General features: G+C 38.8%; 1 protein-coding gene across 1 annotated transcript in view; it reads left to right on the top strand.

Annotated features, from left to right (window-relative positions):
- Positions 1 to 13,452, top strand: part of pold4 (DNA polymerase delta 4, accessory subunit) — a 101,830-nt gene extending 88,378 nt beyond the window's left edge. The window contains exons 4-5 of the mRNA XM_025908156.1: positions 12,435 to 12,546; positions 13,246 to 13,452. Coding sequence (XP_025763941.1) covers positions 12,435 to 12,546; positions 13,246 to 13,270 — 137 coding nt within the window. The 3' untranslated portion in view covers positions 13,271 to 13,452. The remainder of the gene's footprint in view (positions 1 to 12,434; positions 12,547 to 13,245) is intronic.
- The last annotated feature ends 249 nt before the right edge of the window (positions 13,453 to 13,701 follow it).

Here is a 13,701-nt window from a genome sequence, read left to right on the forward strand (position 1 = left end):
AAGCAAAAACTGCCTTGACTTGCCCTCAAACAACGCTTCTAACTCTAAATCTATTTGAGTATCAAATCAATTTTTTCACCGTAGAGACGCAGGCTTTGGTGAACAGTCATGGAAATTTTCAGGTCTCTGTGGAAATCCATCAAAAAGATATGACGAGAGAAAAAAGTGGTTCATTTCCAGAGTTTGAATCTGAAGAAATCTGAGCGAAGGACGAATTTCCTACCCTCAAACAAGTGTAATCATTTCAGAACGGTAATAGGTGAGAAAGAATTCTGAATTGTGAGTCAGGAGTGTCTGAAGATATACTGGACAAGCCTCATGTTTAACGTCGCTTTGTTAAGAGATATGGCGATTCGAATATGCCTCTCATTACAGAAATCAAGCGGTGATTTTGAACAACTCTCCATTGACTTTCTATGGAGAGTTTTCCGACTTTGTGTTGGTTGAGGAGATTTGCCAAAATTCTATAAATCTCACAACAATGATGGTGACATTTTCTGAAAGCCAGCAAAAATACCTACGTTTTGATGTATAATTGTGGAAGTTGAGTGAAAATTGAGCAAGTAGCAAGAAGTTGTTCGGAAATGAGAGAAGACTGCGAAACTACAGTGGCCACTGGAAACCAAGTGCATAGCAACCATAACAACACATGTATTTTGTGAAAATCACAAAGATGAAACTCAAAACTTGAAGAGGGATAAGATGAAAATGGTAACAGATATGAAAAAGCTGAATCAGACATGAATAGCCCAATAATTTGTGAACATTTTAAAGTTTGAATGGTTATTCTAGGCGAAAGTATGAGGAAGTAGTTCAGTTTCAAACAAGTAAGTTTTAACAGAATTGCAGAAGTTTCCCATTCATTTCAATGGGACAAATTAAAGGAAAAAGCTTAATATTTTAAAAGTATAATAGTATAATACCAAAAGATATAGCCGGAAAGGGAAAATTAGCAGAATAGTTTAAATTTGAACGGTGAAAATCGGCTGAAAATTGTGGAAGTAGATCCACGGCGAAAAACGTACGGAAACACCCGGAATAATAACTAGAAAATTTGCATTTCCTGCGAAATGCAGTGTGGATGCTGTAAGCTGAAGCTGTCAGCTGAAACTAGCTGAAAAAGCTGAAAAGTTGCAGAAGTTGTAAAACCTTTGCAAAAATTGTAATACTTTGCAGAAGCATAAGAACTTAGCAAAATGTAATTACTTAGCAGAACTGCAATAACGTAAAGAAAACATAATACTTGGCAGAAATACAATAACATAGCAGAACTTAGCAGCAGAAATTAGAATAAATATTGTAACTTAGCAGAAACAAGATAACTTTTCAAAATACAGGATTTTAGCAAACATGGTACAAGATTACATAGATACTTTATTTAAACAAAATACCTAAACATTGCACAAATACTGTGATTGAGGACAAATACTACAACATAGCAGAAATGCTGTAATTCAGCAATATATTATGCTATGGCACAATAGAAAGAATATGCTCAAATACTATGATTTTTGCTCAAATAATATGATTAAGCAATAATACTAAGATTTAGCAGAAATACTGTATTTAGCACAAACACCGAAAAGTAGCAGAAATACTGTAATTTAGCATAATAGTAATAACTTGCACAATTACAAATATGGACATGGTAAATGGCCTGTATTATATAGCGCTTTTATGGTCCCTAAGGACCCCAAAGCTCTTTACATATCCAGTCATTCACCCATTACACACTGGTGATGGCAAGCTACGTTGTAGCCACAGCCACCCTGGGGCGCACTGACAGAGGCGAGGCTGCTGGACACTGGCGCCACCGGGCCCTCTGACCACCACCAGTAGACAACGAGTGAAGTGTCTTGTCCAAAGACACAACGACCGAGACTGTCCGAGCCGGGCCTCGAACCGGTAACCTTCCGATTACAAGGCGAACTCCCAACTTTTGAGCCACGATCGCCCCCATATATGGAAACAAACATGCACAGAGACACACACAGGATCCAATTCAATCAACCAGTGTAAATATATTGATTTTAAATCACACAATAAGATACACCATAAAAAGGCTCTCTATCTCTCTCTCTCTGTCATACAGACACACACACACACACACACACACACACACACACACACACACACACACACGCAGCAGCAGCAGCAGCAGAAGCAAGTGAACAAACAGGGGCTGTACATACAGTGTTTCCTGTATGTTTCTAGGTGGGTCAAAAAGCCTGGAGCTGCTTAATTTGAATCCACCAATCAGAAAGGCTATGTACTTTTTCCCGCCAAAACAGGTGCACCTGTTTTTACACACGCAGCACAGAGACAGGATTGTGCAGTCTATTTTTCATAGTGAGGACTCCTCTCAAACAAATGGCTATAATTTCCTTACCAGCTGCCCCACTGGGAAAGACAGTGAGCTCTTGGGAAACGGGGTGATGAGCAGTCCGAATTAGATCGCGGTGAGAGGCAAAGAGCGCCGTTTTTTGGAGTTACAAAACGTCGTGTAACTCCAAAACTAGGTGGACTAGAAGCATAATTCTTGTACTGGGTGAATCAGCGGACTTTGGTGTACTTTGACTGCGATTTTCATTACTCTTTGTACATCCGTCGCTGAGATATGATGAGAGAAGAAACGGCAGACCTCAGATATGATTGGCTGGCTGGGAAGCTGGCAGAAATATATAGTAATAGTGTGATTAAGCAGAAATACTACATTTAGCAGAAATACTGTATTAAGCACAAATCCTATAAAAAGCAGAAATACTATATTAAGCACAAATCCTATAAAAGCAGAAATACTATATTAAGCAATATAAAAATCCTATAAAAATGGTATAAAAGCAAAAATACTGTAATATGATTTGGTAGAAAAACTATAATTAATCAGAAATACTATATTTGGCAGAAATACTGTAATCAGCACATATACTGTAACATGACAGAAATTCCTCCACTTAGTAGTAATACTATAACATAACACAATATTATGATGAGTTGAGCGGCTGGTACTCTGGTGCAGTCAGCACAATCTGGAGCTGAACACTCTTAAAACTGTAGAGATGACAGTGGACTTCAGGAGACATCCCTCAACTCTGCCCCCCCTCATCATATCAGACAGCCCTGTGTCGACTGTGGAGATCTTCAAGTTGCTGGGTACCACCATCTCCCAGGACCTGAAGTGGGAGACCAACATCAACTCCATCCTCAAAAAGACCCAGCAGAGGATGTACTTCCTGAGACAACTGGGGAAGTACAGTCTTCCACAGGAGCTGCTGATCCAGTTCTACACTGCAGTCATTGAGTCTGTCCTGTGCTCCTCCATCACAGTCTGGTATGGTGCAGCCACTAAACAGGACAGGTGCAGACTGCAGCGGACTGTACGGGCAGCAGAAAGGATCATCGGCGCCCCCCTGCCCTCCATCCAGGAGCTGTACCTCTCAAGAACCAGGAAACGGGCAGAGAAAATCATCACAGACCCCTCACACCCTGGACACAGACTTTTTGATCTGCTGCCCTCTGGCAGACGGTACAGAAGCCTGCAGACCAGGACCACCCGACACAGGAACAGTTTCTTTCCCCTCGCCATCTCCCTTCTAAACAGTTGAACTGTCACACTGCTCCCACTGCCAGACTGCAACTGCACCTTATGTACATTCTGTAGTATTCATTCCACCTCATTTCATTTCTGTATTTTATGTATATACGTTTAGATTAGTTATTTATAGTTGGTTTACACAGCTTTGTGTATGTATGTGTATGCATGTGTAATGTATATATAGATACGTGTGTGTGTGGGTGCGTGTGTGTGCGTGTGTGTGTGTGTGTGTGTGTGTGTGTGAGATTTACATTGCTGTGCTCGAGAGCCACCATCTACCGGAACCAAATTCCTTGTATTTGTATGCACATATACTTGGCCAACAAACATGATTCTGATGACTTGGCACAAAAACCATGATTTAGCAGAAATACTATGATTGAGCAGAAGTACTAAGATGTAGTAAAAGTACTTTGATTTAAGAGAAATCCAATTATGGAGGAGTAATACTTTAAAATGGGAGAAATATTGATACACACACACATTCACAGAGCCTAAAGGGAAGAGTATTTGTGCCATGGAGTGTTAAGAAGAATGTGAGGTCCATATTAGAAAAGCTGGTAAAACGTTTTGAGAATTGTAATAAATGATGAATATGAATTAGTGGTCTGTGATAGTGTATTAATTTGTAGGGCAAAAAACATGTTGTCCAAGGTGGAGTTGAACCCACCACCTTTGGGTAGCAGACCTGTGTCATTACCAGCTGCCCCACTGGGAAAGACAGTGAACACTTGGGAAACAGGGTGATGAGCAGTCAGAATTAGATCGCGGTGTGAGGCAAAGAGCGCCGTTTTTTGGAGTTACAAAACGTCGTGTAACTCCAAAACTAGGTGGACTAGGAGCATAATTCTTGTACTGGGTGAATCAGCGGACTTTGGTGTACTTTGACTGCGATTTCCATTACTCTTTGTACATCCGTCGCTGAGATATGACGAGAGAAGAAACTGTAGACCTCAGATATGATTGGCTGGCTGGGAAGCTGGCAGAAATATATAGTAATAGTGTGATTAAGCAGAAATACTACATTTAGCAGAAATACTGTATTAAGCACAAATCCTATAAAAAGCAGAAATACTATATTAAGCAATATAAAAATCCTATAAAAATGGTATAAAAAGCAAAAATACTGTAATATGATTTGGTAGAAAAACTATAATTAATCAGAAATACTATACTGGGTAGAAATACTATATTTAGCACAAATCTTATAAAATAGCAGAAATAGTATGATTCAGCACAATAGTAATAACTTAAACAGAAAAACTGGAAAAGCCAAATGGACAGCTGAAAAAATGCTGAACATGCTAAGGGTCCTTCAAATGTACTTGTTAAATGAAAAAAAAACTCAGCAAAAAAAGTGTAACAGTCACACAATCACAAATATGGAAACATATGGAAACACACATGCACAGAGAGACACACACAGGATCAAATTCAGTCAACCAGTCTAAATATATTGAATTTAAATCATACAATAAGATGCTCCCATAAAAACTCTGTCTCGCCCTCTCTTTCTCTCTCTCTGTCACACACACACACACACACACACACACACACACACACACAGGGAGAGAGAAGTAAGTTTCTAGCTCAGTCAAGCAGCCTGGGAGCTGCTGAATTTGAATCCACCAATCAGAGAGCCTGTGCACTTTTTCCCGCCAAAACAGGTGCAGCCGTTTTTACACACACAGAGCACAGAGACAGGATTTCTGCAGTGAATTTCTCATAGTGAGGATTCCTCTCAAACAAATGGCCATAATTTCCTAACCGTAGGGGCTAGAACGGTCATTCTTACACCGTTTTGTTCAGAAGAGATGAGGGAATCTTACAGTGTTGACAATTTATCATTAAAATATGAATTTTTAAAGATATTTGACTTGTAATGCACCATAACTGAGTAGAGGCGAAGCAAAAACTGCCTTGACCTGCCCTCAAACAACGCTTTCTAACTCTAAATCTATTTGGAGTATCAATATCATTTTTTCACCGTAAGAGACAGCAGGCTTTGGTGAACAATCTTGGAAATTTTCAGGTGTCTGTTGATATCCATTAAAAAGATATGACAAGAGAAAAAAGTGGTTCATTTCCAGAGTTTGAAATCTGAAGAAATCTGAGCGAAGGATGAATTTCCTACCCTCAAACAAGTCTAACTCATTTCAGAACGGTAATAGGTGAGAAAGAAATTCTTGAATTGTGAGCGTCAGGAGTGTCTGAAGATATACTGGGACAAGCCTTATGTCTTAACTTTGCTTCGTTAAGGAGATATGACGATTCGAATATGCCTCTCATTACAGAAATCAAGCTGTGATTTTGAACAAGCTCTCCATTGACTTTCTATGGAGAGTTTTGCGACTTTGTGTTGGTCTGAGGAGATTTGCCAAAATTCTATAAATCTCACAACCATGATAGTGACATTTTCGGAAAGCCAGCAAAAATACCTACGTTTTGATGTATAATTTGTGGAAGTTGAGTGAAAATTGAGCAAGTGGCAAGAAGTTGTTCGGACATGAAGAGAAGACTGCAAAACCTTCAGTGGCACACTGGAAGCCAAGTGCATAGCAACCATAACAACGCATGTATTTTGTGAAAAATCACAATTTTGCAACTCAAAACTTTAAGAGGCATAAAAGTAAAACGGTAAAAGATTTGAAAAAGCTGATTTATTCCTGAATAGCCCAATAATTTGAGAACATTTTAAAGTTTGAATGGTTGTTCTACGTGAAAGTAGGAAAAAGTAGTTAAGTTTCAAAAACAAGCAAGTTTTAGCAGAATTGCGGAAGTTTCCCATTCATTTCAATGGGACAAATTAAAGGAAAAAAGCTTAATATTTTAAAAAGTATAATAGTATAAAATACCAAAAGATACAGCCATCATTAGCAGAAATAGCAGAATAGTTTAAAATTTGAACGGTGAAAATCGGCTGAAAATTGTGGAAGTAGATCCACGGCGAAAAGTGTACGGAAGTCCTAAGAATAATAATAATAACTAGAAAAATTTGCATTTCCTGCGAAAATGCAGTGTGGATGCTTTAAAGCTGAAGCTTTCTGCTGAAACTAGCTGAAAAGCTGAAAAGTTGCAGAAATTGTAAAAACTTTGCAGAAGCAAAGGAACTTTGCTAAAATGTAGTAACTTAGCAGAACTGCAATATCTTAGAGGAAACATAATACTTGGCAGAAATACAATAGCATAGCAGAACTTAGCAGAAATATTGTAACTTACCAGAAACACGATAACTTCTCAAAAATACAAGAATTTCGGAGAAATAGTATAAGATAACAGAAAGAATATATTTAGCCAAACATTCTTAAACATTACAGAAATACTATGATTTAGAAAAACAGTACAACATAGCAGAAATGCTGTGATTTACCAGAGACACTGTAATATACTATGAATATTGTAATTTTATATAAATACTATGTTTTAGCAAAAATACTCCAGTTTAGCACAAATATTATAATATAGCAGAAACACTATTCTATAGCAGAAATGCTATATTTAGAAAGAAAAATATAATATAGTAGAAATACTATGATTTAGCTGAAATCCTACAATATAGCTTAATAACAATGATTTAGAACAGATAATATGATTGAGCAGAATAGTAATAACTTAAGTGAAAATATTGGAAAGGTAAAATGATAAGCTGAATAAAAAGGAACATGGTTAAGTTCGCTCAAAACTAATTTTTGTTCACCTGTGAAAAAATAAAATAAAAATTCATTTAGAAAAAAAAATAAATAAGAAAAGCCAACAGATACACAAAATCAAATATGGATACACAAATCACCAAATACACAGAAAATCAAATATGGATACACAAATGTACAGTGAGAGACACACACAAACAGGGTCTATGCCAGTCAACCAGTCTGAATATATTATATTTTTATCCACCAATGAGATGCTGCCCTAAAAAAGGTCTTTGTGTGTGTCTTTCTTTCTCTGTCTCTGTCTCTCTCTCTCTCTCTCTCTCTCTCTCACACACACACACACACACACACACACACACACACACACACACACAGCAGCAGCAGCAGCAGCAGCAAGTGAACAGGGGCTGTTAACAGCATGTTTCTAGGTCAGTCAAACAGCTGTGAGCTTCTCAATTTGAATCCACCAATCAGAGAGGTTGTGTGCTTTTTCCCACCAAAACTGGTGCACCAAGTGCAGGCTTTTACACATGCAGCACAGAGAGAGACAGGATTTTTGCAGTCTATTTCTCATAGTGAGGACTCCCCTCAAACAAACAGCCATAAATACCTAACCGTAGGGGCTAAAACAGTCATTCTGAGACCGTTTTGTTCAGAAGACATGGGGGAATCTTGAAATGTTGACCATTTAAAATACAAATATGAAATATTAGAGATATATGACATAGATGATTGGTGGGCTTAGAAGCAATGAAGGTCCCAATATGCAAATTTAAATGTGCCAGGACCCAGATATGATTGGCTGGCTGGGAAGCCATGAAGGTCCCAATATGCAAATTTGAATGTGCCAGGACTCAGATATGATTGGCTGGCTGGGAAGCCATGAATGCCCCAATATGCAAATTTGAATGTGCCAGGCCTCAGATATGATTGGCTGGCTGGGAAGCCGTCCAGGTCCTGATAGGTAAATTTGAATATTACACTCCTTACAGAGGACTGACTCCCTGGGGACCTGGCAGAAATATATAGAAATACAATGATTACCCAGAAATACTGCATTTAGTAGAAATACTATGTTTTAGCACAAATACTATAAAATGGCAGAAATACTATAATTAAGGAGAAATATTATATTAAGTACAAATCCTATAAAATAGCAGAAATAGTATGATTTAGCAGAAATGCTGTATTTAGCACAAATACTGAAAAGCAGCACAAATGCTATGACTTAGCACAATAGTAATGACTTAAATAGAAAAATTGGAAAAGCAGAATGGACAGCTGAAAAAAGTCCCACAAGCACAGAGAGACACACACAGGATCAAATTCAGTCAACCAGTCTAAATATATTGAATTTAAATCATACAATAAGATGCTCCCATAAAAACTCTCTCTCGCCCTCTCTCTCTCTCTGTCTCACACACACACACACACACACACACACACACACACACACACACACAGGGAGAGAAAATCAAGTTTCTAGGTCAGTCAAGCAGCCTGGGAGCTGCTAAATTTGAATCCACCAATCAGAGAGGCTGTGTACTTTTTCCCGCCAAAACTGGTGCACTAAGTGCAGGCCTTTACACATGCAGCACAGAGAGAGACAGGATTTTTGCAGTCTATTTCTCATAGTGAGAATTCCCCTCAAACAAACAGCCATAAATTTCTAACCGTAGGGGCTAAAACAGTCATTCTTAGACCATTTTATTCAGAAGACATAGGGGAATCTTGAAATGCTGACCATTTAAAATAAAAATATGAAATATTAGAGATATATGACATAGATGATTGGTGGGCTTAGAAGCCATGAAGGTCCCAATATGCAAATTTAAATGTGCCAGGACTCAGATATGATTGGCTGGCTGGGAAGCCATGAAGGCAACAATATGCAAATTTAAATGTGCCAGGACTCAGATATGATTGGCTGGCTGGGAAGCCATGAAGGTCCCAATATGCAAATTTGAATGTGCCAGGACTCAGATATGATTGGCTGGCTGGGAAGCCGTGCATGACTTGATATGTCAATTTGAAAATTACAGTCCTCACAGAGGATTGGCTTCCTGAGGAGCTGGCAGGAATACATAGAAATACTATGATTACCCAGAAATACTGCGTTTAGTAGAAATACTATGTTTTAGCACAAATACTATAATTAAGCAGAAATATTATATTAAGTACAAATCCTATAAAATAGCAGAAATAGTATGATTTAGCACAAATGCTGTATTTAGCACAAATCTTATAAAATAGCAGAAATAGTATGATTTAGCAGAAATGCTGTATTTAGCACAAGTACTGAAAAGCAGCACAAATGCTATGACTTAGCACAATAGTAATAACTTAAATAGAAAAATTGGAAAAGCAAAATGGACAGCTGCAAAAAGTCCCACAAGCACAGAGAGACACACACAGGATCAAATTCAGTCAACCAGTCCAAATATATTGAATTTAAATCATACAGTAAGATGCTCCCATAAAAACTCTCTCTCGCCCTCTCTCTCTCTCTCTCTCTGTCTCACACACACACACACACACACACACACACACATACATACACACACACACAGGGAGAGAAAATCAAGTTTCTAGGTCAGTCAAGCAGCCCGGGAGCTGCTAAATTTGAATCCACCAATCAGAGAGGCTGTGTAGTTTTTCCCGCCAAAACAGGTGCAGCCGTTTTTACACACACAGAGCACAGAGACAGGATTTCTGCAGTGAATTTCTCATAGTGAGGATTCCTCTCAAACAAATGGCTATAATTTCCTAACCGTAGGGGCTAGAACAGTCATTCTTACACCGTTTTGTTCAGAAGAGATGGGGGAATCTTCCAGTGTTAACGATTTATCATTAAAATATGAATTATTGACGATATTTGACTTCTAATGCACCATAACTGAGTAGAGGCAAGCAAAAACTGCCTTGACTTGCCCTCAAACAACGCTTTCTAACTCTAAATCTATTTGGAGTATCAATATCATTTTTTCACCGTAAGAGACAGCAGGCTTTGGTGAACAGTCATGGAAATTTTCAGGTCTCTGTGGAAATCCATCAAAAAGATATGACGAGAGAAAAAAGTGCATCATTTCCAGAGTTTGAAATCTGAAGAAATCTGAGCGAAGGACGAATTTCCTACCCTCAAACAAGTCTAACTCATTTCAGAACGGTAATAGGTGAGAAAGAAATTCTTGAATTGTGAGCGTCAGGAGTGTCTGAAGATATACTGGGACAAGCCTCATGTCTTAACTTTGCTTCGTTAAGGAGATATGACGATTCGAATATGCCTCTCATTACAGAAATCAAGCTGTGATTTTGAACAAGCTCTCCATTGACTTTCTATGGGGATTTTTGAGACTTTGTGTTGGTCTGAGGAGATTTGCCAAAATTCTATAAATCTCACAACAATGATGGTGACATTTTCTGAAAGCCAGCAAAAATACCTACGTTTTGATGTATAATTTGTGGAAGTTGAGTGAAAATTGAGCAAGTAGCAAGAAGTTGTTCGGACATGAAGAGAAGACTGCAAAACCTTCAGTGGCACACTGGAAGCCAAGTGCATAGCAACCATAACAACGCATGTATTTTGTGAAAAATCACAATTTTGCAACTCAAAACTTAAAGAGGGATAAAAGTAAAACGGTAAAAGATTTGAAAAAGCTGATTTATTCCTGAATAGCCCAATAATTTGAGAACATTTTAAAGTTTGAATGGTTGTTCTACGTGAAAGTAGGAAAAAGTAGTTAAGTTTCAAAAACAAGCAAGTTTTAGCAGAATTGCGGAAGTTTCCCATTCATTTCAATGGGACAAATTAAAGGAAAAAGCTTAATATTTTAAAAAGTATAACAGTATAAAATACCAAAAGATATAGCCGGAAAGGGAAAAATTAGCAGAATAGTTTAAAATTTGAACGGTGAAAATCGGCTGAAAATTGTGGAAGTAGATCCACGGCGAAAAACGTACGGAAACACCCGGAATAATAATAATAAAGAATAAAGAGAAACAGGAACTCAATAGTGTGGATGCCTCCAGCATCCACACAATAAAGAATAAAGAGAAACAGGAACTCAATAGTGTGGATGCCTCCAGCATCCACACAATAAAGATAAAGAATAAAGAGAAACAGGAACTCAATAGTGTGGATGCTTAACCAGCATCCACACAATAAAGAGAAACAGGAACTCAATAGTGTGGATGCCTCCAGCATCCACACAATAATGGATTGGATTTTTATAGCGCTTTTCAAGGCACCCAAAGCGCTTTACAATGCCATTATTCATTCACGCTCACATTCATACATTGGTGGAGGCAAGCTACGATTGTAGCCACAGCTAACAGAGGCAAGGCTGCCATATCGCACCATCGGCCCCTCTGGCCAACACCAGTAGGCGGTAGGGTAAAGTGTCTTGCCCAAGGACACAACGACCAGGACAGAAAGGCCAGGGATCGAACCGGCGACCTTCGAGCAGAGAGGAGCAGAGAGGCCGTATGTGAGACCAGTCCATTTGTTTCTGAACTTTAGTACTTTGGCTGCCACCGTGTTGCTTTGATCTAGTGAGATGTGAACAAATTTGGATGAATGGCTTCAAAAAGATGCTTGGTTAACAAAATGCTTGTATGAAATGTAATGTGTGCTGATTACCAAACCCATAAAATTCTTGGATTTCAATCACCAAAGTTAAAAACATGGTGGGGAGGTCTACTTCAGGGACTCCATTTGCTGGAGCAGACTACTCACACAGCAACTACTGCCTGTGCCTCCACACCTGCTGATCCAAGCAGCCATACCTCAACTTCCATTAATGACGTGACCGCCCACCTTGACGAGACTACAGAAGACTGCTGCTCCACGAGTCTGTAGGCAGGACCACAGACGTGCACAGACAAAGAAATGTGTCCTGAGCTGATCCTCGACTGTGCAAAACATTGTAAACAATGAGTACATTTAGATGAAAAAACTGAAAATGTACGTTGTGCAAATGGAAAATGGAATGTTCAAGTGCTTTGTGCCATATTAGCACAGCAACGCAGAGTGACCAGAGCGATGTAAGCAGTAGTAATCCTACTCGGTGTGTGTGCTCGCCTGTTGTCCTGATGCTCACTGCACTGCATTAGTTGTGGGTCCATTCTTTAGTAACATAAAACAAACTGAAGTGACTGAATCATTCATCCTGATGTGTCTGTATCAGGTATCAGCAGGCTGCAGAGGTGGGAGAGAGCAAAGCTTCATGGTCTGAACCCACCTGAGGAGATCAGAGACCTGCTGCTGCAAACCCACGCCGACCCAGAGTACAACCTGAGGTAACACACACACACACACTCTTGTTGTATCCCAGAGTATTTGAAAAGACCACAACATGATGGGTCATAAACATTACTGAAGGATGAGTGACAGCCCAGATCTTGACAGCTTAAAGCTGATTTGTGTAAAAAGGGTTCATGAAGCCATCAGGTTCCACAACAATCACACTACAGCGTACAGACACATCACCTCCTAACAGACACAAACATAGTGTGCAAATTAAAGGTCGCATTGTTTCTTTTGTTAAAAATGCTCCCTTTTTATCTCTAAGGAGATGTAGAGAAGTGCCCCTCAGCTGTAAAAGCCTGTTCATGAGTACAATAACTCATGAACGAGGTGATGTAGGATCTGTAGATACACGTGCATCTACTAAAAATCTTGGATGAGTTCGAATCTCCCCGATCTTCAAAGTCTGTTTCAGCAGTTTTTTGAGAATCATCTAGGTTTTTTACATTTATACCATAGATGTATCTGCTATGAGGCTGGAGGGCAGGACTGGCAGCTGCCAGCATTTTTCATAACATAATATTAATGGATTTGAATAAAAAAGCTTCATTTTGAAGATGTTACATAAAACAAGTTAAACATGAATAAGGTCTTCTTACAAAGCAAAATAAATCACTGATGGATGGAACAGTTGGAGAACTCGAGTGTTTTTGCTCACTGGCTGAGTGATGATTGTGTTTTCTGTCTTTCAGCTTGTGGAGTGGATATCCTCTCTAAGGAGGACACAAACAAAGTGCAGTCAAAACCAGGGGTTTTTTACATCAGCGTTTTATATGAAAAAGAAAAGAGGAAGAAACAAATCTGTACAACAGCAACCATGTTCCAGCAACTAAACCCTGCCGTTGTGTTTGTGTGTTTTAGTAGCTTGTAATATTTTTAATAAACACATTGAACCCAAACACTGACTTATTCTTGTCTTATTATGCAAGTTTAATGTTGTTTGTTGAAATAAATAGTGAAGGACACATGAAGGACAAACAGTTGTAAAATCATTTCCCTTGGCTTCTTCCATGTGCTCTGTAATCTGACACCTGTTTGCTTCAGGGTTTTTATAACTGCTGGATTTTTAATGCCTGGTCTGAAGAAGATGAGAGATGAGTAGGGCTAATGAATGCACTCTGTTAGTCCGCCTTCCGTGCCCCCGATTG

Source organism: Oreochromis niloticus, linkage group LG6 (genome assembly GCF_001858045.2).
Source record: "Oreochromis niloticus isolate F11D_XX linkage group LG6, O_niloticus_UMD_NMBU, whole genome shotgun sequence".
NCBI lineage: Eukaryota > Metazoa > Chordata > Actinopteri > Cichliformes > Cichlidae > Oreochromis > Oreochromis niloticus.